General features: G+C 36.9%; 1 protein-coding gene across 1 annotated transcript in view; it reads left to right on the top strand.

Annotated features, from left to right (window-relative positions):
• Nucleotides 1-11,601: 11,601 nt before the first annotated feature.
• LOC124805045 (single-stranded DNA-binding protein, mitochondrial) overlaps nucleotides 11,602-26,291 on the top strand; it is a 38,119-nt gene continuing 23,429 nt past the window's right edge. The window contains exons 1-2 of the mRNA XM_047265466.1: nucleotides 11,602-11,754; nucleotides 11,832-11,925. Coding sequence (XP_047121422.1) covers nucleotides 11,644-11,754; nucleotides 11,832-11,925 — 205 coding nt within the window. The 5' untranslated portion in view covers nucleotides 11,602-11,643. The remainder of the gene's footprint in view (nucleotides 11,755-11,831; nucleotides 11,926-26,291) is intronic.

Raw genomic sequence — 26,291 nt, 5'->3', positions numbered from 1 at the left:
TACAAAAGGGAGCTGAATATAAAGAGAGATGGGAATGTCATTATCCATAATTCTTTGCAACCAGCCTTAAATGATATATTATATTTACCAATCCAAGAGATGCTTTCTTCTGCCAAACAAAAATTTTCCTGGTGCCTGGAGAATTACAACATAGAAGAATGCCATAGCTTAGATGACAATGAAAAAAGGTATGACAGAGGCAGATCAGCAGTTTTTCAGAAGAAATGTGCATGATTTTTTACAGTAAACAGATATAGCTTTCGATATATATAATCTATGTGACTCTCTGAAGTTAATTTTTTTATCTAGACATATTCCAAGGAGTTTGGTAGAAGTGGACTCAACATCAACAAAGGATAAACTGAAAAAAATCTTTACAGTATTTTCATAGTTAATTAACTTATTGGCTTGAAATCATGTACTGAATAATCTGAGGAAATCGTTACTTGGCCCCCTAGTTTATTTATGTCCTTCTGAGAAATGATGAAACTTCTATCATTTACGTAAAGCACAGATTTGCATGGCATTCTACTGGGTAGGCCATTTATAAATATTGTAAACAGTAGTGGTCCAAGCACCGATCCATGTGGAACACCTGTAATAACATTCAGAAACAGTGTCTCTTGACCATTTTGGCTCACAATTTGTTTCCTGTTACTGAGATAGGAATTAAAGAGAAAGAATTCCAGGTTCCTAACGCCATAACACTATAGTTTCTCCAGTAATATTGTGTGCTTTACAGCATCAAATACCTTCCTGAAGTTCACTGCTTTAACTTTAGCAGATAATTAGGATTCAAAAGAGGACTGCGTATTAGAAAAGTATTTTCAACAGCTTTAATTGTTGATAACTGGGGCTAAAACAATATGAGACTTGGTCTATATTTAACAAATGCTGATAAATTTGCTTTTGTAAGCAATATTTAATTATTTTTGAGAAAATAAGTGCCAGAGAAGGTGAACGATAGCTACACTGGTCAAAAATAATCACAGCATCAAGGAGGAGTTGTGCAAGATCAACGAAAGTTGTTATGCATGTTTCTTTATCTGAAAGACGATGTATTCAAATTTTACGCCAGTTGCACAAGCGTGGAGCTAGTAGTGTAACTATAAGGATGCAAATTAGGTTTCCTTTAAAATCACGCTGTAACGGTCGTGAGTGTTAGTTACCTTTGAGAATGGACATGGTAAGTTGATGTTAGTTGAGAATGCCTTTAAGGCGACAAAGACGCCATTATCAACATGTCACAGAATTTGAACGAGGTCGTGTAATAGGGCTACAAGAAGCTGGATGTTCCTTCCACGGAGCTGCAGGAAGACTTGACAGGAATGTAGCCACTGTACATGGTTGCTAGCAATGGCGGTCACGAGAATGTATAGTCGCAAGAAGACCAGGCTCGATACAGCCACATGGCACTACCGAGAGGAAAGACCATCATATTCAGCGTACGACTCTGGCACATCACTCTGCATCTGCAGCAGCAATTTTAACAGCAGCTGGCACCACAGTGACACAATGAAGTGTTACAAATCGGTTACTTCAAGGACAGCTCCTAGCCAGACGCCCGATAGCGTGCATTCCAGTGACTCTGAACCTCTGCCATTTGTGAATTCTGTGGCGTAAAGCGAGAGGTCATTGGAGGGCAGCGTGGAGGTGTATTATGTTTTCTGATGAAAGTGGGTTGTGCCTTGTTTCCAGTGATGTTGTGTGTTGGTTAGAAGGAGCCCAGTTCCCTACCTGTCTGTGTGCTAGACACACTGGACCTACAACTGGAGTTATGTTCTAGGGTCTGATTTCATATGGCAGCAGGAGCACTCTCGTTGTTATACCACACACTCTGACTGCAGATTTGTAAGTCAGTCTGGTGATCCGAGCTTTGTGCCGCCACTCATGAATGGCATTCCAGTAGGTACTTTCCCACAGTCCAATGCTCTCCCATATACCACTGTCGTAACCCAGCATGCTCTACAGAGGATTGAGATGGTGCATTTGCCTGCTCGATCACCAGATCTGTCTCCAATCAAGCAGGTATGGGACATCACTGGACGACAACTCCAGTCTCTTCCACAAACAGCTTTAACTGCCTGCGTGTTAACCAGCCAAGTGCAACAGGTATATAATACTATCCCACAAATTGACATTTGGCACCTGTACAACACAATGCACGCACATTTGTCTGCTTGCATCCAACAGTTTGGCGGTTGCACTGGCTACTAAGATACCAGCATTTCACATTCGCAATGGCTTATCTCGTGCTTACATTAACCGTGATCTTGCAATATGTTATCTAGACAAGTTTATTTCCGTTATTTCATTACTCTGCATCAATTACTTTTTGGCGTTGCAATTTTTTGTCAGTGTATTAGTGTAGGATTTATCACCCTATTGTGCAATGGAATGACTACTGTCATCTTTAGACATTCTGCAAAAGTACCACTAACAAACATCCAGTTTATAATTGTGCACAGAAGAGCATGATATCAATTCCATTACTTTTAATCACAAAATTTAAGAGACTATAAACATTTGATTTGGAGCCACTTAATTTTGCTACTGATTTAGTTACATCACACTTCCACTATTTTCTCATCACAAATCGGCACAGTGCCAGGAAAATTTTGTAAAAACTGGCTTATATTGGCCAATTGTGAATTAGGTTTTATTGCACATTTAAAACACTTCTTATGAGAAGGTGAGGAATTAGGATTTCCAACATTGACAAAAAAGAGGTTAAATTCATCAGCAGTGACATTAACATTATTTATAACTTCTTCACAAAATCTAGCTGTAAATAATTCTGTTTTAATTACCCTCCATACAGCCTCGTATTTATTATTGGATTTTTCAATGACGTTATCACTTGCTCTACATTTGGCTAATCTGGGTTGTGTCTCTTGAAGCTTAGGTACATTGCATTATCAACAACTCATAGATTTTTTGTAGAAGCTGATGTCATTTGCCAGCTAGTAAAATTATCAGAGGATCAATATGAACTACAAAATGATTTAGACAGAACATCTGTGTGCTGCAGACAACTGACTCCAAGTAATGTAAAGTGTGAAATCATCCACATGTGTACTAAGAGGAATCCGTTAAATTTCAATTACACGATAAATCACAGAAATCTACTGTTTTTCAGTTCAACTTAATATCTACAGATTACTGTTACAAGCAACTTAAATTGAAAAGACCACTCAGATAATCATTTCGTTTACGTGGGGCTCCCAAAACCGGATTTCGTAAACCGATTTCCCAATGACGCATCTGGGTGGTCATACAAGCATTTCAAAATGGATTCTGAAAATCCGTTTCTGGTTCCCGGTTTTCCAATTCTGCAGTCGATTTTCGATCCCATGCAAATGCAATAGGTTTTGCAGCTTGCTTGGGCTACCACGTTTCATCTTGTTTTTACAAATTTTCAGGTAATATGGATGGAGTGGTTTTATTGGCAGAACACATAAAATGTGCAACAGATCTACTAAAGAGACTGCTTACACTTGTCCATCCTCTTCTGGAGTACTACCATGTGGTATGGGATTTTTACTGGATAGGATTGATGGAAGACAGAAAAAGTTCAAAGAAGGGCAGATCGTTTTGTACTATCACGAAATAGGGGAGAAATTGCCAAGGACATGACATGCAATGAGAGTGACAACCATTAAAACAAAGGCGTTTTTCATTGTGGCGAGGCCTTTTCACGAAATTTCAATTACTAACTTCCTCCTCTGAACGTGAAAATATTTTGTTGACGACCTAATATAAACTACATAGGGAGAAATGATCGACGAAACAAATAAGAGAAATCAGTGCATCCACAGAAAGATTTAGGTATGTGTTTTTACCTGGTGCTGTTTGAGAGTAGAATGGTAGGGAAATGGTAGAAAAGAGGGGTGCAATGAACTCTCTGTCAGACACTTAAGTGTGAATTACAGAGTAGTCATGTAGCTGTAGATGTTCAACAAAACCATTGTGGCCATTGCACAAAAGTGAGTAACAGTGCGTGACATCCGGATACCCTTCCAACTACAACCAGCAGAGTTCGGTGATATTACTGGTGTTCTGTATGTGAGTGACAAACTCTTGCTACTAGATGGTTACTGGGGCTGACCAATTATTTCTATAAAACGGCACCATAAATAAACGTTGTCACTGGAGAGTAAAGCTGCAAAATTAGCTTTGCTTGGGATAATAAGGCGATAAAAGAGCGCTGTGCATGAAATTTACAAAAGGAGGAACCTCATGGAAAATTTCATAATTTATGTCGTCAACTATAAAGACTACCAAACTAATTCTCCAAATGTAAGCTGTTGAGCAGGGATACATCCAACTACCTCATCAATGAATCAAAGACAAGTGTTTCGTATGTGATCAAGAACTTTCAACAATCAGTAAGAGTGTAAGAATGATGAATTCATGTAAATATGAAAAATAGCAGGTTATTATGACAAGATGTTCTTGGGGTCATGGGAGCGTATTTCGCTTGTAATCTGAATTGTTGTGGGTCCCAGGTTTGTCCCCAGCTACTTTTTATTCTTCACACACGTTTTTCTTGATGGGACACCCACAACTGTTGATATTCATTATCAATGATAAAATCCGCTGCAGTTGCAAAAATTATTTATTTCTACAAAGGAAGGTGCTGCTAAAGCAGTAAAAACTATTTATTACTAAAAAGAAAGTGCTTCCATTTTTAAAAATAAAGAATGTTTACATCTTTAGCAAAGGTTTTTACTAATGTATTTATATTTTAACTAACTCAACTACAATCGGTCCCATGTTCTGTGTATCAAGTTTTATCTGTATTGTTTACATTGCATCTCAAAGTAGATTTTTTAATGTCTTGCCCAAGTGATCTTCAAGTGTATACACACCAATTCCAGTAATCACTCACGTTTAATTCCTAACAAATCATAATGAACAACTGTGAAATTTTACTGATAACTAACTATTGAAATGTAATTCATCACAAGTCAATATTAATACCAAAAGCTTCAATTAATCAAAATAGTAAGCACAAAAACATAAATACAAATTTTTAAAAAAGTTCAATCGTTTGTGAAAAGATTTTTCTAAAATTATGAGTATATTAGAGACATATTTGATGCACCTCATTAGCTACAAGTGATTTTGAGAATCATTCAGAGGCATGTCTAATATTTCTCTAATGTATTTTATTTCTTTTAGACAAATCATTTCACAAATTTTTTGATCAATTTCTTTCACAATTTTTCTATTTTGAAGTTATATTCAAAAAGCATGATCTTATTGACACTTCATTCGTCTTCCTAGCGACTCCTGTTCCCAAAAATGCCCTAAATTTAATTCTTAATTCGAAGAAAGCATTTTTGACAGTTAAATATCATACCAATGTAATTTTATGCACAAAATAGTTAAAGCTTGAAGAGATGAACTTTTTGAAACATCATTTACATAGCTAGCAGCCGCTGTTCATGAAATATTTCAATTATCCCTGGAGTTTTCCTTAATTACCCTGGTTACTTTCAAGCAATTGAATATTTATTTCAAAACCAGACTTCCAAACAGCTAACTAAAACGTTTTGAGTGACAATCACACTGCAAAATATGTCGTCTTTTTGTGCAGTCATTTGCAAGAAAACTCGTTTCGTTATCTTCAACTGTTTATGAAATATGACGATTTTTACTACCATATGATGCATGATGCATAGGGGTGCGATTAAGTGCTCTGTGCGCGACCCATCCACCACATATACTGTCCAAAATCGTGAGAAGTAGGAGAGATATCATTCTGTTCTCAACTTTAAATAAAATTCCGATAACTCAGCTACATTTCACATGCGGATATGTATGACCTAAAATGAACTATGAGGAAAGTCTATACAGTGTGTTTTTAACTGTGCAAGCTCTCAAAAATTTCGTTCAGTCATTTACTTAGATTCATGCTGCACAGTAACGATGATGAATAACGAAAAGAAATTTATTCGTTTATCAAGTGAAGATATGAAATAGTTTTCTTAAAATCGGATAATAAATATTTCATAGTAGCTGGTGCATTAGCTCCAGAGCTTTGCAAAGAAGACTTGTAGCTGTCCCTCTCAATTTCACACATGGTGCACAACAAGATATCAAACATCGCAAGTTGTAGTGGAGGACAAGCAGCACCCCACACATCGCTCTCCTTGCACACTTCAGTAACTGTACCTGTGGGAATTAGTGAAGTTCGGTGGCAGGAGGAGCAAGAGTTTTGGTCAGGTGAATACAGGGTTATAAATACAAAATTAAATAGGGGTAATGCAGGAGTAGGTTTAATAATGAATAAAAAAATAGGAGTACGGGTAAGCTACTACAAACAGCATAGTGAATGCATTATTGTGGCCAAGATAGACACAAAGCCCATGCCTACTACAGTAGTACAAGCTTATATGCCAACTAGCTCTGCAGATGACAAAGAAATTGATGAAATGTATGATGACATAAAAGAGATTATTCAGGTAGTGAAGGGAGACGAAAATTTAATAGTCTTGGGCGACTGGAATTCGATACTGTAGTAGGAAAAGGGAGAGAAGGAAACATAATAGGTGAATATGGATTGAGGGAAGGAAAGGAAACAGGAAGCCACATAGTGGTATTTTGCACAGAGCATAACATAATCATAGCTAGCACTTGGTTCAAGAATCGTGAAAGAAGGTTGTATACATGGAAAAAGCCTGAAGATACTAGAAGGTATCAGATAGATTATATAATGGTAAGACAGAGATTTAGGAACCAGGTTTTAAATTGTAAGTCATTTCCAGAGGCAGATGTGGACTCTGACCACAATCTATTGGTTATGAATTGTAGATTAAAATTGAAGATACTGCAAAAAGGTGGGAAATTAAGGAGATGGGACCTGGATAAACTGAAAGAACCAGAGGTTGTACAGAGTTTCAGGGAGAGCATAAGGGAACAATTGACAGGAATGGGGGAAAGAAATACAGTAGAATAAGAATGGGTAGCTTTGAGGGATGAAATAGTGAAGCCAGCAGAGGATCAAGTAGGTAAAAAGACGAGGGCTAATAGAAATCCTTGGGTAACAGAAGAAATATTGAATTTAATTGATGAAAAGAGACAATATAAAAATGCAGTAAATGAAGCAGGCAAAAAGGAATACAGACGTCTCAAAAATGAGATCGACAGGAAGTGCAAAATGGCTAAGCAGGGATGGCTAGAGGACAAATGTAAAGATGTAGAGGCTTATTCCACTAGGGGTAAGATAGATACTGCATACAGGAAAATTAGAGAGACCTTTGGAGAAAAGAGAACCACTTGTATGAATATCAAGAGCTCAGATGGAAACCCAGTTCTAAGCAAAGAAGGGAAAGCGAATAGGTGGAATGAGTACATAGAGGGTCTACACAAGGGCGATGTACTTGAGGACAATATTATGGAAATGGAAGAGGATGTAGAAGATGAAATGGGAGATATGGCACTGTGTGAAGGGTTGGACATAGCACTGAAAGACCTGAGTCGAAACAAGGCCCCAGGAGTAGACAACATTCCAATAGAACTAGTAACAGCCTTGGGAGAGCCAGTCATGACAAAACTCTACCATCTGGTGAGAAAAATGTATGATACAGGCGAAGTACCCTCAGACTTCAAGAAGAATATAATAATTCCGATACCAAAGAAAGCAGGTGTTGACAGCTGTGAAAATTACCGAACTATCAGTTTATTAAGTCATGGCTGTAAAATACTAACGCGATTTCTTTACAGACGAATGGAAAAACTGGTAGAAGCCGACGTCAGGGAGAATCAGTTTGGATTCCATAGAAATATTGAAACACGTGAGGTAATACTGACCCTATGACTCATCTTAGAAGATAGATTATGGAAAGGCAAACTTAAGTTTCTAGCATTTGTAGACTTAGAGAAAGCTTTTGACAATGTTGACTGGAATACTCTCTTTCAAATTCTGAAGGTAGTAGGGGTAAAATACAGGGAGCGAAAGGCTATTTACAATTTGTACAGAAATCCATGGAGAAGAAATAAAAACTTTGAGGTTCGCCAATGACATTGTAATTCTGTCAGGACCTGGAAGAGGAGCTGAATGGAATGGATAGCGTCTTGAAAGGAGGATATAAGATGAACATCAACAAAAGCAAAATGAGGATAATGGAATGTAGTCGAATTAAGTTGGGTGATGCTGCGGGAATTAGATTAGGAAATGAGGTGCTTAAAGTAGTAAATGAGTTTTGCTATTTGGGGAGCAAAATGACTGATGATGGTCGAAGTAGAGAGGATATAAAATGTAGACTGGCAATGGCAAGGAAATCGTTTCTGAAGAATAGAAATTTGTTAACATCGAGTATAGATTTAAGTGTCAGGAAGTCGTTTCTGAAAGTATTTGTATGGAATGTAGCCATATATGGAAGTGAAACATGGACGATAAATAGTTTGAACAAGAAGAGAATAGAAGCTTTCGAAATGTGGTGCTACAGAAGAATGCTGAGGATTAGATGGGTACATCACATAACTAATGAGGAGGTATTGAATAGAATGGGGAGAAGAGCAGTTTGTGGCACAACTTGACTAGAAGAAGGGATCGGTTGATAGGACATGTTCTGAGGCATCAAGGGATCACCAATTTAGTATTGGGGGTAGCATGGAGGGTAAAAATCGTAGAGGGAGACCAAGAGATGAATACACTAAGCAGATTTAGAAGGATGTAGGTTGCAGTAGTTACTGGGAGATGAAGAAGCTTGCACAGGATAGAGTTGCATGGGATGCTGCATCAAACCAGTCTCTGGACTGAAAACCACAACAACAACAACAACCTGTGGTTGTGGTTTGTCATCTGTAGCTGTTGTGTGCTGTTCGGCACTTCTGTCGCTTATGTTGGATGTGTCCTAATACCAAAAGCAAGAAGACTTGGTAATCCGTGGCGGAATGAAGAATGCAACAAATCACTACAGGACAGAAGAAGAGCATTAACAAAATGAGGCACGTTCAGCAGCTTAAAACGAACACCTTCTTGATTTATAATCAAATTGCAGCTAGAACGAAGAAGGTACTTAAGACAACCAAGAGGAACAGCTGGATTAAATATTACAACATCCTGTCTAATACCACTATTGGAGATATCGTTCAAGATCAACAGATTCAGAAACATCGCCCCTACATCCAGTCTCTTGCAATCATGAGAATGGATAGAAGAATTCAGCGACCTTGTTGCTTCAGCAAGGGTCTACACTCTTCATGCAAAGGAAAGTACACCCAACATATTTTAACTGCATCATTTGACATAGGCCAGTTGATATCAGTCATCAAAGACTGTCCAAATCCATGCCAGAACTGGATCAGATCCCTTCTAAATGATATAAATGACGCCTTGGAACGCTTTAGAACAGCTTCTCCAAATATAAAGCTAATATATATGCGACAAGAACAGGTCTAAGGCTGGAAGACTCAGATTAAAGTTCCATCTTTAGTTACAGCCCACAAACCAATGGCATTATCATCTTGCATCAGTAAAAACTGAAAAAAAATTGATTAGAAGGTTCTTGGAATGATGGCTAGGATGCTTATCCCTACTAGCTCACTCTCAATTTGGATTTCAGAGAACTACAATTTGTATGGACAACATGTCTATGTTAGTCTCTTCCATAGCACCTGGCTTCAGCAATCGTAAATGAACAGCTGCCCTGTTCTAGGATATCTTGACGATCTACTATAATGTACAGACAAGCGTCCTACTAGGTGGGTTACAACAGTTAGGAGCACCATATTAATTTGTGAAATGTATGACAACTCTAATCAGTGAGCAAACCATATATATCAGAGTGGAAAATGACTTCAAGTGTCACCATATACTGCACAATAGCATAGCCTATCGAACTGCTTTCAGCCCTCTCCTATTGGAGTCTACAAATACAATATGGGAAGAGTTGTAACTTAGTCAGTTGGTATTATTCGGTTTGCTGACTGCATACGTCTTTTCCACTACCCACAAAATATTACAGGATGCTAAACAAACTCACCTCATCAATAACTAACTTGAGCCACAGGCTTTTCGGCAGTGATATGATGATGGCGCTAGTGAAATCTTCAGTAGTAATATTTATTTAGAATGGTGACATACCAAAGTATTATCTAAAATATTGTGCTACATGCATGTAATGTTATAAATGTGAAGACACATATTCATTTCCCATTAATAGTGCTGGACAATAAACAATCTGGGCGGTGCATATCAGCATCAGATTTGAAGTTAGTGAGCAGATTCTTGATATTATTACATTTCTGTCTACTACATGATTTATGGGAGGGGAAGGGGGGGGGGCACATCTATCTATGTTGCTACTTCTGTATCATTCTATCATTCAATCCAGATTGTATTACATATGCGTACTCTGCAAATGTTTAAAAAGTAGCTATTAGAGAAAGTAGCGATGTTCCGATTCTGCCGCATACGCAGTTAAGTGGGAGCAGTGGAAAGTATTCCAGCCACTGCACTATTGATTGGAGAACGTGAGACAGACCTTCATATAAGGAATAAAATTCTTAAGGGGCGGTTCCTAGTGGAGAAACTATACTGTAAACGTCGCCCAATACATCAAATACTCTGATATTGCCACAAACCTCCAAATAATTGGGGCAAAACAACAAATAATTTTATTTTAGCATACAATGAACTTGCAGTTCTGAACTGCGAAATTGCTAAGACACACAAACACACACATCCACACACACACAGTAGCTTGTTTTCTCATATGACTACTTCATTCTCAGAGATTACATCCCATTCCACACGACATATGGAAAGGCTGGCTTTCTAGGTATAAACAAAACATGGGAAACAAAAGTGAAAGAACATAAAAACAAGCAATTCACATGTATACAGACGGCTTAAAGACTGACGACGAAAATAAAATAGGATGTTCAATATTGAATCTTCAGTTTCACAAAAATTTCACTTACCCACAAACATGTCGAATTATATGGCTGAAACTAACACAGTCTTAAAAGCGATATAGAGTAGCATGAGTCTGAAGTACTCATCCTTTGTAATTCTGTCAGACTACAAGGATCCGCTACAAGCTCTATCACGGATTAAATTCTCGGATAACATTGACAACATATACTGAAAGTTTGACCTATGTATTATGAATGGCTAAGGATACAAAAGCGAATTATATTTATATGTACTAAAGCTCATTGTGGATTTAATGTAAATTAGAAAGTAGACGACATGGCTAAGTAAGCTGTACATGCTGGAACTCCACAAGATGGAAAGCTTCTTTTTATGTAATGTTAACATATCATTCGCAAATGAACGCTTGATACCTAGCAAACCGAATTGTGTCATAGCCCGTGGATCAAAGGGCGTGATTGTGTTCAGTTTTACAAATCTTGGAAATTTTCCCTCTTGGTTTGGGATTAGAGCCAGTCGCACCTACGCGCTTGCCAGACATCTTCAGGTGCCGTTGAGACAGTTTTCAAGAGTTCACATCAATTTCTGGCAGGTGCCTAGTTGAAATATCGTACTTGGTATCTTTCTAAAATACTGAACAAGGACTGATTGATACAATTGTGTACTCCCATTTTAAATTTTGTTCTTAAATTCGGCCATGTCGATTATACTTGTTCGATCGAAAAAATAAATCTTGAACTGAAAGCACTTTGCAGATGTTAACTTTGGGACGTGGGTATGTTTTCAAAATATTGGGAGGGAGAGTAGAAGGAGACGAAAATAATAATTTATTTGTTGGAAGCGAGTTTATCATGTTTTGCAGAAAGGTAATTTTTACGCCATCAGCATCTACAGCGCTGTTTATTTTAGCAGTCGTCTGACGAATTATGCGGCCGCATGGCAGTTTTCAGGGCTCCTGAGTCAGCAGCTGTACTCCTCGGTTTTACGATGTAACAGACAGTTCGCCGAGAAACTTGAAACATCGAACATCGAGAAAAGTGAGTATAAGAACTACTGTGCCTCTTTTGTTTCATGCACTGTATGTGGTCGAGCAGGTAGCGTATTTGATCTACAGCAAGAACTTGTAGGCCTGCGTATTCTTCGCGGGTATTCCTAAGGATAGGCACTGGATCCATTTCACTTCTCCTGAAGACAGTTGACAAGCAGAACAAATTCTGATTTCGTAATGAATTCATGGTTAACAGTTACATCAGTTAACTGATCATATAATTAAGTTTGGCGAGCTTCATAGACAAATGGAGAAGACATATGAAGTGACACATCGAAACTGAGGGAATTAAATGTTCACTTATCAGCTACACTTGCGAACAGTTGCAGGTACTTTTTCCCCTCTAAACATAATTACATTCGTTACTCCAGTTGAGACAGTTTTTTTAATTTGTGGATTGAAGACAGTAAATAGCTTATATATACCTGTCCTTTTTTCCCCTTAAGGTAAGTCTTTCCGCTCCCGGGATTGGAATGACTCCTTACCCTCTCCCTTAAAACCCACAGGGTCATTCCACATCAAATCACCCAATAAAAAATAAATTTTACACCCACCTCCTTAGATTTTCATGAAATTTGGCTCAAATGGTTCTAATACTATCCTGACAACACCTGCAAAATTTTTTTGCTGAATCTCTTATAGTTTTTTTAATAGTTTTTTTAAGTTTTTATGTTTTGCGTTTTCCGAACCTTCCGAAATGGTAAATTTAATTTGTATTCAAAACTTTAAAATTGCTTATCTTAAAAACTCTTCTAGATAAAATCATGAATTTTTGCAGCAAGTTTATTTATTATACATATTTGAAGATAAAAATGGTACTATTAAAATATATTGATATTTTCCATGAAAAAAATATATATAGGGTCGAGGCCCCAGTTATGGCCACATTAAGGGCAATTCGAGATACACCACATTTTTAGTATAAGAAGAAAGTATACAAATTACTTAAAAAAATCGTATCTATTGCTTCAAAGTCTACACATTACAACCATGTAGAAACAAATATTCTAAGTTATTTAACAAAAGCAGAAAAAAATATTGAAAAATAAATGGCGCATTTCCCCAGTTTTGGCCATGTTAACCCTACCTATGGCCAGTTGTTTCCCCACTTATGGCCACTTCATATTATAATAAAACTATGGCTAAAATAATTGTCAATCCATGTGCCAGAAAGTAATTTGTGCTTTATACAAGTATATAAGACAACAGACAACAAACATACATCAAATAGGTAAAAGGTACAGAAACTGAATGAACAGAAAAAAAAATTCGTTAGGCAAAGAATTGTCCCAGTAATTACTTAAATCAATTTCCACACAAGTTTATTTCTCACGAGTATCAATGGAACCAGGGTACTTTGTTTTTAATGAACGTCCTTCTTGCATCAAGACTGGATCTGGCAGTTTCCCTAAAATATCTTCACCCGTTATAGTCGAAACATCATTTTCAATGTATTCGAAACAAGTTTTCTGAACATTAGAACTTTTAGGCACTGAATTTCATATTCAGAGTCAGAAAGCACTTTCAAAATTACGGATACATACTTAAAAATTGCAGGTCTTGTTCTTCTATTTCCTGTTAAACTAAATTTTACCAAAATAAAGTCCCCTACTTTCAAATTCTCACTCGAAGATAGTTTCACATTTTCTGGTATTTCATCTTCATCTCCTTCTACATAGTCATCGAAACTGCTTCCATTGTCCGTCCATTCTCGTTCCTCGGAAGACCTTGTTGGCCTATCACTTAACTCTTGTCTGTTTCTTGTTTTCCCCCTTTTTACGTGAGTAAAAAGGGGGAAAACAAGTGGACTTTAATTCCTTCATAGCTTCTCTCTTCCTTTTTTCCTGCTCCTTCTCCTGCTTCTCTTTTTCCTTCAGTTCATGATATTCTACCCACTTGTCACTAGTCACAACAGTGGGTGTATGTTCTTTCTTTCTCTTTGTGCCTCGTTGTTTAGGTTCTGGCCAAGTGATAACACTTTCAAAAACTGTTGCTAATGATTTTGGTGGTGTCACTTGGATACACACTGAAGATGGACTATGGTTGGATATTGGAGTACCTGAATTAAGTGAAATACTGTTGGGGGTTGTTGATATATCTGCAGGAATAAGACTGTTGGTGGGTGTTGAAGGAATATCTGAATTGCGTGTTGAAAATATGTCAATATTATCAACATTTTGATTAAATCTGTCTGCGTTTTGTGAAACATTCTCTGTTTGATTATCTTCAGAGGGAGGCGCTATGCTATCTGTCAGAATGTCATCAGTGTTACCACTAGCACCATGCATTTCAACCTAATCAGCTATTTTTCTCCAGAACTTGAAAAGTAATAATGCTTCTTGATTTCCTTCCCACTCATGATTGCTTCTCTTGGTTGCTCTGAACTCATCTAGAAGGACAGGATCAATTTGCTTTTCTATGTATGAGAAATGTCTCGGAAGTTCCTCATTTGTCTGAACTGTGGTTGAGGCTGGTATACTACGAACAACTATCTTGCAGTAATCTACATTGTTCACATTAAATGGAAACAGACCTGTGGCCCTGAAACCAGCACGAATATTTGCCACCATTTTAGGTTCTGTAATAATTTGTGACAGAACAGAAGGTACATCAGATTTTGAAATTTCAGTGCCATTATTTTCAAAATGCCATTTCTAAACAATCTTCTTCCACATTTTTTTCACAGGTCCAAAGACAGCTACATCTAATGGTTGCAAGATGTGTGTAGAATTGGGATGGAGAGCAACTAGAATGATCTGATTTTCCCTACAATATCTGCTCAAATGAAGTGTCAAATGAGAGCAGTGCCCATCTAAAAATATTACTACAGGCCGGGGAATTTCAGCTTCTTTCAAGAACGGATCAAATACATTTGTTATATACTCAAAAAAACTTTCACCTGTCATCCACCTATTTTCTGTTTTTCCAATGCCCCAGTTTGGAGGAGCTGCTTTCACCAATGATGCTGGAATCCTTGCATATTTGAACAGTGTTAAGGGAGGAGCAATTTTTCCAGCAGCATTCACTGCAAACATTGTAGTAACGTTATCTTTGTCAGAGTTACACGACTCTTCATAAACATGATGGCCACGAGGACCTATGATTAATTCTCCTTTAGGAGCCAGAAAAAAAGAAGTTTCATCCATATTAAAAATTCTATTTGGGTCATTTAACACATCCATATCATTTAAAGTGATGGATACTTCTGAAACCAGTTTCTTATTTTCTCTTCTGTAACAGAACCTCTAGACCTATTGACATATTCTGCATGTTTTGTGACAGAACCTTGTGCCTCTTAAGAAATCCATAATACCACTTTTTTCCAGGTCGATTGTTAGCAAATGTAGCCTTACAACTTTCCATATCTGCATTCTCAATAAGTTTGTGCACAGATGCACAGAGATTTTCTTTAGTAACTGGAAATCCCATGCTAGAACAGTCCAAAACCCAGTCCACCAATTTTTTTTCAGTTTGTTCTCCTAAGACAGAAAGTGGACCACAGTGCCCTGTAGATTCTTTTGGAGATACACCAGAAATTTTGTTTCTTAATGTTGTCCTTGGAACTTTGTACAACTTGTTTGCAGTAGCAACCTTCATTCCCTCATCAATAGCCTTTAGAGCATCTTTAACATTGCTGGGAGAATACTGAAACTTCTTATTCTTTGGTTGACTCATTTTTTCTATAAATAATGCACAAAGATTTAGTTAAAGAATGTTGCATATTTGAATAGTGCCTATTGCATATTTTGTATCTTACAAGCATAGGTAAATTAGTATGATATGCCAAGACAATACTAACAATGAGGTATACATTGATTTAAAAATACCAAAAATATTTTAATAAGCCTATTTAAATAAAATTAGCCTAGTGTAATGTAGGACAGAACATTAATATTGATGTTTTTGTATCAGTTTTTAGAAGTGGCCAAAACAGGATACATATATGTCTCCACTTATGGCCACATAAATGGCCATAACACAGAACCAGGGATAAATATGGATCTGTTAATGGCCACATACTTTTGATAACATGTTTTTAGGCTGAGCGATATAAAACTTTAAGGAAATGAAAATATAATGTCTTATCTTACCTCTGAACAGATTAAGTTTCTTCTGATGTTTTATTTAAACATGTAAAATACAAAAAAACAGATCATGTGTTGCTTAAAGAAAACTTCTGCAAAACCCAGCTTCTGCAACACTGATCATTTCACAAAATGGTGTCTCCAAACAAAAACAGACAAAAGAATGATTATGTAGACAAATGAAGAGAGCCTTTCACAAAGTTTATAATAATCTATAGTAGAACTGGCTGGTATTCCAGAGAAGCTTAAAAATTAACCTTTGACATCAAGGTGGCCATAAGTGGGGTAGTGGCCAAAACTAGAGCCTTCACCCTATGTATTTTTTTCTTTTCTTTTTTTAACGGGTGTTTTGTTTTATAAGAATTGCAATATCTAGAGTCTCAGACCTGATAGAATGCTCAAATTTGTTTTAATTTACTCTTAAACATATAGGCTACTTGATAAAACAAAAATAATGATGGCCTTTTAACATGTTTATTAATTATAGTAGATTACATTAGAATTATGTACAAAGATAGTGTACTTAAGACACATATGTATAACCCAACTGATTGCTTGAAACATTGAATTTTTTTAGTAATTTTGTCTTTTTAATAAACATTAATGCTGATTCAACTTGTTTTTCCACTTCATCCAAGAGCTTTCAGTTCTTTTGATACAGTCTTTATTGAAGTAATACATTCTTCCAGTGCCGCTTGATTGAGGTGTGTCTACTACACAGACTATGTGCTCCAAAGGCACTATGCAAGAATCTTCTCTTTCAGGCCAATAAAATGATGCAGCTGATCCTGAAAGATGTAGAAATAGAATTTCTGCATCTTCTTCATCATTGAATATTGTTTTTACCAGTCCAAAGTACCAGTTACCATCATAATTTACAGCCACATAGCTATTTATGGATGGTTCAACACGAACCCAATCAGAAGATGAATGGAAAGGAAAGAGTAAGGAGGGTTTTACACTATCTGCAGTCCTAATTTCAAGGTTTTTTGTTGGAAGTGGTTTGAAGTTATGAAAACTTGTTGTTCCAGGAATGGTTCGGGTTGCTGAAAAGCGGTTTTCTAGTTTTAACCGTAGCAAATCGGCTTCTTTTTTGTCAATAAAGTGAAAATGAACACACATCGATTACTCTCATTATTTGTTCTTTGTCTGAAAGCTGTAGACTAGCTTTCCTTAAAATTCTTTTAATAGTTCCTCCTAGGCCATCACAAATTGACTTCCCATGACTTGTTGCAAAAAAAGAGTGTTGGGCCTTCAAATTAAAGTCTCTCAAGTGTTCAGTCAAATTTTTAAAACTGTTTCTATTTTTGTACTGCCCACCACAACCATCTGTAAAGTAGTGAACTGAGTCAATGTCAGTATGATGTGATGAGAGCCACTTTGTAATTTCTTTTTGTACAAAGTTAACAAAACCAGTATCGCGTTCTTGATCATGACTAATAAAACATTGGTTGGAAACAAAAACATTGTTTTCCTCATTTCTTAGAAAAACTCCAACTGGATGTAGAGTACAACCACCTCTATTCCAGTGGTAGCTTTGGATCTCATTTTGTATAACAAAGGAATAATTTTCACTGAAACCCATCACAATAATTGCTGTTTTGGGTGGTGGGTCTTCTTTCAATCTTTTAAAGGCTGCTGATTGGGATTTTGCTATAAACGAGTGCGGGGTGAGCTTTTCCAATGACCTAACCAATAAAGAAATGTAGTCTTCAACACTGATAGACTGTTTGATCATTTCTGCCCTGTCTGTGTTAACCCACTGACTGATTACAATTTCTTCTTCTAAATCATAATCTTCACTTAGTTTTTCAGATAAGTACTCAGTTAGTGCAGTATTTGCAGTACAGCTGTCGCAATGACATAGCATGCAGTTTTGGTTTTCCGTGTTGCACACAAGCATCTTAATTAGGTCTTTATAAGATTCTTCAATTTTCACAGCATCCAGTAATAGTTTAACATTCTGGTGGATACTGCATACACATACAGTGTGTGTGCCTGCAGCACCAGCAAGGATACACCATTTAGGCCTCAAGAAACAAAATTTTGAAAATCCTACTTCTACCTCGGGATTCTCCCATTAGAAAGAATAATAGAGTTCTCTCAAGTTACACAAAATGAGTCTTTTTTGCATGTACACATTTTTTTGAACACTTACTTTGTCTTTTGTTCCAGGTAGCACTCTGGAACTTTCATCCTTTTAATAAAAATCTGTTACAAGTCTTACTGTATTTTCAGAAAGAGTTTTACCTTTTTTTGGACCAGGAGTTTCCAAAATACCATTTTCAAATTTTAGCTTTCTAGCTTGTCGCACCATGTACTCACTTACATTAAATTCTTTCATCACTTTATTTTGACTCCGAGAATCTGGAGCCAAGGTCAGAATCTGGATTTTTCTAGACCTCCCAACAGATGAAATCTTCTCTTTCATAAGAGAAATCATTACATCAAAATCCTTTGCTTTCTCAACCACACTTGTATCTTCTTCGTCATCATCAGAACTTGGTGCATCATATTTTAATGCTTTTGATACCGCCTTTTTTGCAGTCTTTTCAATACTGCTAACCTTCCTTTTAAAATAAGACCCTTTACTTTGTTCTGACAAGCCATGAAGCTCTATCGGTATTAAACCTAAATTATCAAGAGCAATGTTTGTTTGTACGAGGGATTCATTTCTGGATTCCTGTGATTCTAATTCAACCATGACTTCATCATCTGTTTCACTTTCATTGACTTCAACTCTTTATTTTTCTTCACAAAAGTTACGGCATGTTGAGCAAAACTTTTGTCCAGGTTTTATGCTAATATTTTTTGTCAGTAATTGTTTAGAAAGATCCAAGCCTACACTTCTCAATGATTTTTTGATGGGCTTTTTGTGTTTTTTTAGTGGGTCTACACATGTTGTTTGATACTTTTCAAAAACGTTTAAAAAGTAGTAGCTGTGGTATGAACATATATTCTTAAATTCACACAGATTAATTCCAGATCGTAAGTGGATCAAATCTTTTTCTTCCTCGCTCAATTCAGATACCGGCTGTAACTTTTTTGAAGGTGTGTAGGTTGTTTGGAAACAGTCAGATTTTTTAAATAACCCTACGCTACAGGTTTGAATATTTGACATACTGATTTCACTTTTGGTCTGATTACTGTTCTGGTTACTTTTATAGGATATTGGAAAAGAATCTCTGTAAACTAAGTAACAGTACTTACTGAAAGTTCGAATAAACTTAATAAAATATTATCCAAGCACTATTTAACACTGTAATAATTTTTTACTTCAAAACACAGGAGTAACAAAACAAAATCCAAGCGTACATTGTTACTTGAAGAAGACAAAAACTTATTTTCGGTGTCTAAGTCACTTGGTACTTTTTATTTTTAAAATATAATTAATATTATTTTAAAAATTAGATAACTATTAAACAGGTTAAAAAGCCAACATAATTTTTCTTTTATCTAATAGCCTATACAATTAAGAGTATTTTAAAACAAATTTGAGCTTTCTATCAGGTCTGAGACTCTAGATATTGCAGTTTTTGTAAAACTGAACATCCGTTAGCTAAAAAAAAAAAAACTTGTAAATTTTTATTCATTTGAAAGGTTTTAATATATCTTTCTGGCAATTTTTTTTAACATTTAGATATAATACACAAACTTATTCCAAAATTTCATACTGATATCTTGAGTATCCTTTCATATACAAATTTTTTTAGTTGTGAGGACACGTTTAAGTTAAGATTTCCGACTGCTGAAACAACGCCAAATCTAAAAACTTTAAAAATTTATTAAAAAAAACTATCAGAGAAAGAGCAAAAAAATTTTACAAGTGCTTTCAGGATGATAAAAGAAGTAATTGTACCAAGTTTCATCAAAATCTGACATGGTTGGTGTCAAGGCCTGGGTGACTTGACATGGAATGACCCCACATCCTTTCGTCTTTCCCTCTCTTTCCTGATGAAGCAACCGTTGGTTGTGTGTTTGTTTGTGTGTCTATCGACGTGCCAGCGCTTTCGTTTGGTAAGTCACATCATCTTTGTTTTTAGATATATTTTTCCCACGTGGAATGTGTGTGTGTGTGTGTGTGTGTGTGTGTGTGTGTGTGTGTGTGTGTGTATATATATATATATATATATATATATATATATATATATATACACACTCACCACCCCAGGGATGAGCTGAGGAGGTATGCAAGACCTTTGCCTCTGAGGAAGCTACGTCCAAGACCGTCCGTGCGTGGTGAAGAGCCACATCCTACACGAGGTGACCCTGTTAACGCAGAACACGGCGGATCTATAGGAGAAAACCTTGAAAAAAAATCTCACATTCCAAATCCTCAATGCGTCTGTACTCGAGTCGAGCGGCAGCGAGGTCAGCGTCTGTCCATCTAGTAGGTGCGGCTGTATTATATGCTCCAGGAACTGACAATCCCTGGTTCTAAACACCCGGTGGAAACACTGGACCAAAACTTACAAGCTATCATGATTCGTGAGAGTAATGACAGAATTACCCCAGGTGGTAACCAATCCACTCGTCGACAGACGACAACTGGGTTTTCGGATTCTGGGGAACCCGGGCCATCACGATCAGAGTTCTCAAGCAAACTTCGTCCCAAGGTTCCCATGTACATTGGTACCTTTAACATTCAGACCCTAATTCAACCTGGAAAATTACACAACTTAGTAACAGAGCTAGACCAACAAAAAAATTAAGATCTTAGCGTTACAAGAAACTAGATTCACGGATGAAAATACAATAGACTATGGAAACTATCGCATCTTCAAGAGCAAGACTGACAAACGAATTGCCAATGGTACGCCACTCCTGGGCATGGCATTTGCGGTGCACAGAAATATATTAGGCTCAATTAGAGAGGTCTCTTCCATAAATAATCGCCTCATGACCATGCGTATCCAGTGCGCCAACAAGAAATACACATTGATAAATGTTCATGCACCCACAAACATAGACAACAAAAAACGCCAACTACAAACTGAAAAATTCTGGACTAAACTTGAAGATGTCATGGCCAAAATTCCCCGGGATGATATCAAAGTCTTAATGGGAGATTTCAATGCACAAATTGGCAGAGAGAAAGAACACCAAAAAACTGTAGGAAAATATCCAGCACACAGATTCACCAACAGAAACGGACTGAGATTTATTGAACTATGCCAACAAAATAATCTAAAAATAATGTCTACATCTTTGAGAGAAAAACCTAGAAAACAAAAGACCTGGAGGCCCCCCATACAAGAGATCGGCGAATATCAGATTGACCACATTGCCATCTCCTATTTCGTACAGAAAGAGATCCATGATGTCCAAGTCCGCAGAGGGGTGAACATTGACTCAGACCACTACTTAACACGCATTAAAGTCAAATTCACCCCAAAAAAATTCTATCCGAAGAAAACACACATGATGAAATTTGACACACGAACAATCAAAGAAACCAATCTGAAGGAGGAGTGGGAAAAGGAACCAGCTGACTCTTGGGAAAAATTTCGAACAAAAATTACAAAGAAGGCAAAAGAACTGATCCCATTGAAAAAGAACACAAAACACCCCTGGTGGGACTCTGGATGTGAAAAAGCGCTGGAAGAAAGAAAGAAAGCCTTTCTGAAGTATAACAGTAAAAAATCCCCAGAAAATCTAGATCACTTCCACAACACCAGAAGACAAGTGGCAAAAACAATCAGACAAGTCAAGAGGAAGTACCTCAAGGAACAGTGTGAGTCTATTGAAGAAAATTTCCGTAACTATAATGTACGAGACTTCTATAAGACCTTTGCTGGGAGAATCAATGGATACGGCTCACGAAATCTATGTTTCAGAAAACCAGATGGAAAACTAGCGCTCACAAATCGGGAAAATTGTGAGGAGCTCGCAAGATACTTTTCCGGACTCCTCAATTGCCCTGAACCTTCTTCAAGATTCCCTCAAGAAACTGCTATCTACACAAATCCAGAATCCCCACCACCTACACTAGAGGAGATCCAAAGACATATTCATAGACTGAAAAACAACAAGGCATCCGGAGAAGATAATATCACTGCAGAACTACTTAAAAATCTTGGACCAAATTCCCTCAAAGAACTCACTCAAATTATCACAGACATTTGGCAGACAGAAAAACTACCAGAAGATTGGAAATGCGCCCTAATTCATCCACTGCATAAAAAGGGAGACATGGCAGATATAAACAACTATCGAGGAATCTCCCTTCTCCAAGTCACTTATAAAATCCTCTCAGCTTGTCTTCTTCAACGAACACAAGAACAACTCGAACACAGTATTGGTGAATACCAAGCTGGCTTTCGCCCTCACCGATCCTGTGCAGAACAAATTTTCAATTTGAAGACAACACTAAAATACAAAGCAGTCAGAAACAGTCCGATCATTTGTTCCTTTGTTGATTTCGCAAAGGCTTATGATTCAATCGATAGGCAATCTCGCTTTATTATCCTTGAGGAGCTAGGACTCGATCCAAAAACCCTAAACCTTATCAAAGAAACGCTCACAAACACAACTTCTAAGATAAAATTCCTGGGTGAAATATCAGAGCCCTTCCTGATCAAAACCGGCGTCAGACAAGGTGACGGCTTGTCTCCATTCCTCTTCAACCTTGTCTTAGACAAAGTCATCCGAGAATGGGAAAAAGAACTGAAGAATCAAAATTACTGGAAGCCTATACAACTAGGAAGATCTAAAGATGGTATTAAAATTTCATGCTTGGCATTTGCAGATGACGTGGTCATTCTAGCAGAAAACGAGACCACAGCAATTAAACAGATAGACATTCTCAAAGAATGCGCCGAAAAAGTTGGGCTACAAATTTCCTTCCAAAAAACCAAATTCATCTGCTCAAAATTTGAAACTCAAAAACTGACTACAAAATATGGACAAATTGAGAGAGTTCCATTCTTTAAATACTTAGGCGAGGTCCTAGAACCCACAGGGGGAGAGAAAACTGCACAAAAAGTTCGACTGCAAAAACTGAAAAGAGCATACTGGAAAACCCACAACATCTACAATAAAAAGTGTCTCTCCATTCACTCAAAAATACGACACTACAATACAGTAATTAAGCCCGAAGCACTATATGCCAGCGAAACACTCACACTCCATAGAAAAGGCGACCTGGAAGGCATCCTGAAAGAGGAACACAAAATTATCAGAAAGATTCATGGCCCAAAAAGAACGGAAGATGGATACAGGTTACAGTCTCGGAAAACTACAGAAAAATTATCTAACCTCGCTGCAGACATCCGGAAAAGAAGACTAAAATTTTACGGTCATATCCACAGACTCCCAACACCCAGACTCTCCCACAAAATTTTAATATACATTGAAAAATTGAAAACCATACCCTGGATACAAGAAACCAAAACAGATCTAGCAAATGCACAAATAAATTCTTCAGAAGTTATAAACAGAAATGTATACAGGCAAAAAATCAATAGTTGGAAAGTACAACCCAAGAATGAAGTTTGAAAGAGACAGGGGACAAAATGGACAGAGGAAAGAAAGAGAATTCATGGGGAAAGAATGAGAGAAGTTTGGAGAATTAAAAAATTGAATCATATATATATATATATATATATATATATATATATATAATGGAAGGAAACATTCCACGTGGGAAAAATTATATATAAAAACAAAGATGAGGTGACTTACCGAACAAAAGCGCTGGCAGGTCGATAGACACACAAACAAACACAAACATACACACAAAATTCAAGCTTTCGCAACAAACTGTTGCCTCATCAGGAAAGAGGGAAGGAGAGGGGAAGACGAAAGGAAGTGGGTTTTAAGGGAGAGGGTAAGGAGTCATTCCAATCCCAGGAGCGGAAAGACTTACCTTAGGGGGAAAAAAGGACAGGTATACACTCGCACACACGCACATATCCATCCACACATACAGACACAAGCAGACATATGTCTGCTTGTGTCGTATGTATATATATATATATATATATATGTATATATATATAAACAAAGATGAGGTGACTTACCGAACGAAAGCGCTGGCAGGTCGATAGACACACAAACAAACACAAACATACACACAAAATTCAAGCTTTCGCAACAAACTGTTGCCTCATCAGGAAAGAGGGAAGGAGAGGGAAAGACGAAAGGAAGTGGGTTTTAAGGGAGAGGGTAAGGAGTCATTCCAATCCCGGGAGCGGAAAGACTTACCTTAGGGGGAAAAAGGACAGGTACACACACACACACACACACACACACACACACACACACACACACATATCCATCCACACATACAGACACAAGCATGCATATATATATATATATATATATATATATATATATAATAGAGGGAAACATTCCACGTAGGAAATATATATCTAAAAACAAAGATGATGTGACTTACCAAATGAAAGTGCTGGCAGGTCGACAGACACACAAACAAACACAAACATACCACAAAATTCAAGCTTTCGCAACAAACTGTTGCCTCATCAGGAAAGAGGGAAGGAGAGGGAAAGACGAAAGGATGTTTATATCCCTTTTTGAACATTATTTCCTAAATAAACCTAGGATTACTACCAGGTATTAAAGTGTGTTCAGAAAGGAAACAAAAGCTGTATGAGACAGCAAGAACTAGTAAAGATCCAGAAGTAGTTTTACACTATAAAAATTATTCTAACATACTGAGAAAAGTTGTAAGGAAGTCAATAAATGTGTATGTTTGAGAAGAAATTAACAACTCCGCCAATAAAAACACAATCAGTATGGAATTTTGTTAGGAGGGAGACAGGAAAAGTAACGACTGGGGTAGGTAGTTTTACTATTAAAGAGAATGAGACCATCCTAACCAACAGTACAAAAGTAGCTATTGTATTTAACAACCATTTCTTACGTGTAGGAGAAAAAATTTGTGAGAACAGTTCAAAAGAAAAAGCCAGGCGGTACATGGAAGAGCCTGTTTTGAAAAATTTTAGTCAGATTAACTTTCATTGGACAACCTCTTGTGAAATAAGTAAAATTATTAAATCTTTGAAAAATAAATGTTCTGTTGGAGTAGATGACATCTCTAATAAGACATTAAAACAATGTGGAACAATTACAGCTGATGTTCTGAGTCACATATGTAATGCATCACTAACTCAAGGTATTTTCCCAGACAGGGTAAAATATGCCATTGTTAGGCCTCTCTACAAAAGGGGGGACACCACAGATGTCAATAATTATCGGGCAGTATCCTTGCTTACAGCATTTTCAGAAATCTTCGAGAAAGTAATGTACTCGAGTGCTTAGGCATCTCAACAGTAATGGGATACTTAGTAAGTCACTGTTCATATTTCAAAAATACTGTTCCACTGAGACAGCAATATACTATTTCACTGTCCACATAATAGTCTTTAAATAGTAAAATGTCACCAATAGGAATTTTCTGTGACTTGTCCAAAGCATTTGATTGCGTGAGCCATGACATTATGTTATAGATATTACAATTCTATGATATAAATGGAATAGCATATGAGTGGTTTAAGTCATACCTACAGAAAAGGAAGCAAAAAGTTTCCTTATATGGGTCAAATGATTTAAATAACTTTGCCACTTCATCTAACTGGGATGAAATTAATTAAGTGTTCCACAGGGTCAATCATGGGTCCCCTACTGTTCTTGATACAAGTGAACGGCCTCCCTTACTATCTGAAACAGGAAGCTGAACTGACACTGTTTGCTGATGATACAAGCATCATTATTAATCCAGTAAAAGGAACTCCAATTGAAAATGATACAAATAAGGTCTTTGGGAAAGTCATTAGTTGTTTTTCTGCAAATGGGCTTGCTCTAAATTTTGAAAAAAAGCAGTACATCCAATTTTCTGCTGCAAAAAGTACAGTTCCTTCAATAAATATAACACATCAACAGAAGTCAGTAGACAGGGTAGAGCATACTAAGTTTTTGGGTGTACATATAGATGAGAATCTTAATTGGACAATTCATATATTGGATCTTGTAAAGCGACAAGGTTTAGCAACTTTTGCAATCAGAATAATTGCCAATTTTGAGGATATAGAAATTAGAACACGAACATACTTTGCATACTTTCACTCTCTGATGTCATATGGAATAATAATTTGGGATAACTCAACATTTAGGCAAAAAGTATTCACTACTCAAAAGAAGGTAGTTAGAATAATGTGTGGGGTTCATAGTCGCACATCTTGTAGGCATCTTTTTAAAAGATTGGGAATTCTTACAACAGCCTCACAGTACATTTACTCACTAATGA

This window comes from Schistocerca piceifrons, chromosome 7 (assembly GCF_021461385.2).
Source record: "Schistocerca piceifrons isolate TAMUIC-IGC-003096 chromosome 7, iqSchPice1.1, whole genome shotgun sequence".
In the NCBI taxonomy this organism is placed as follows: Eukaryota; Metazoa; Arthropoda; class Insecta; order Orthoptera; family Acrididae; genus Schistocerca; species Schistocerca piceifrons.
The sequence above is the reverse complement of the archived record's forward strand: the minus strand, read 5'-3'. Positions and strand labels throughout refer to the sequence as shown.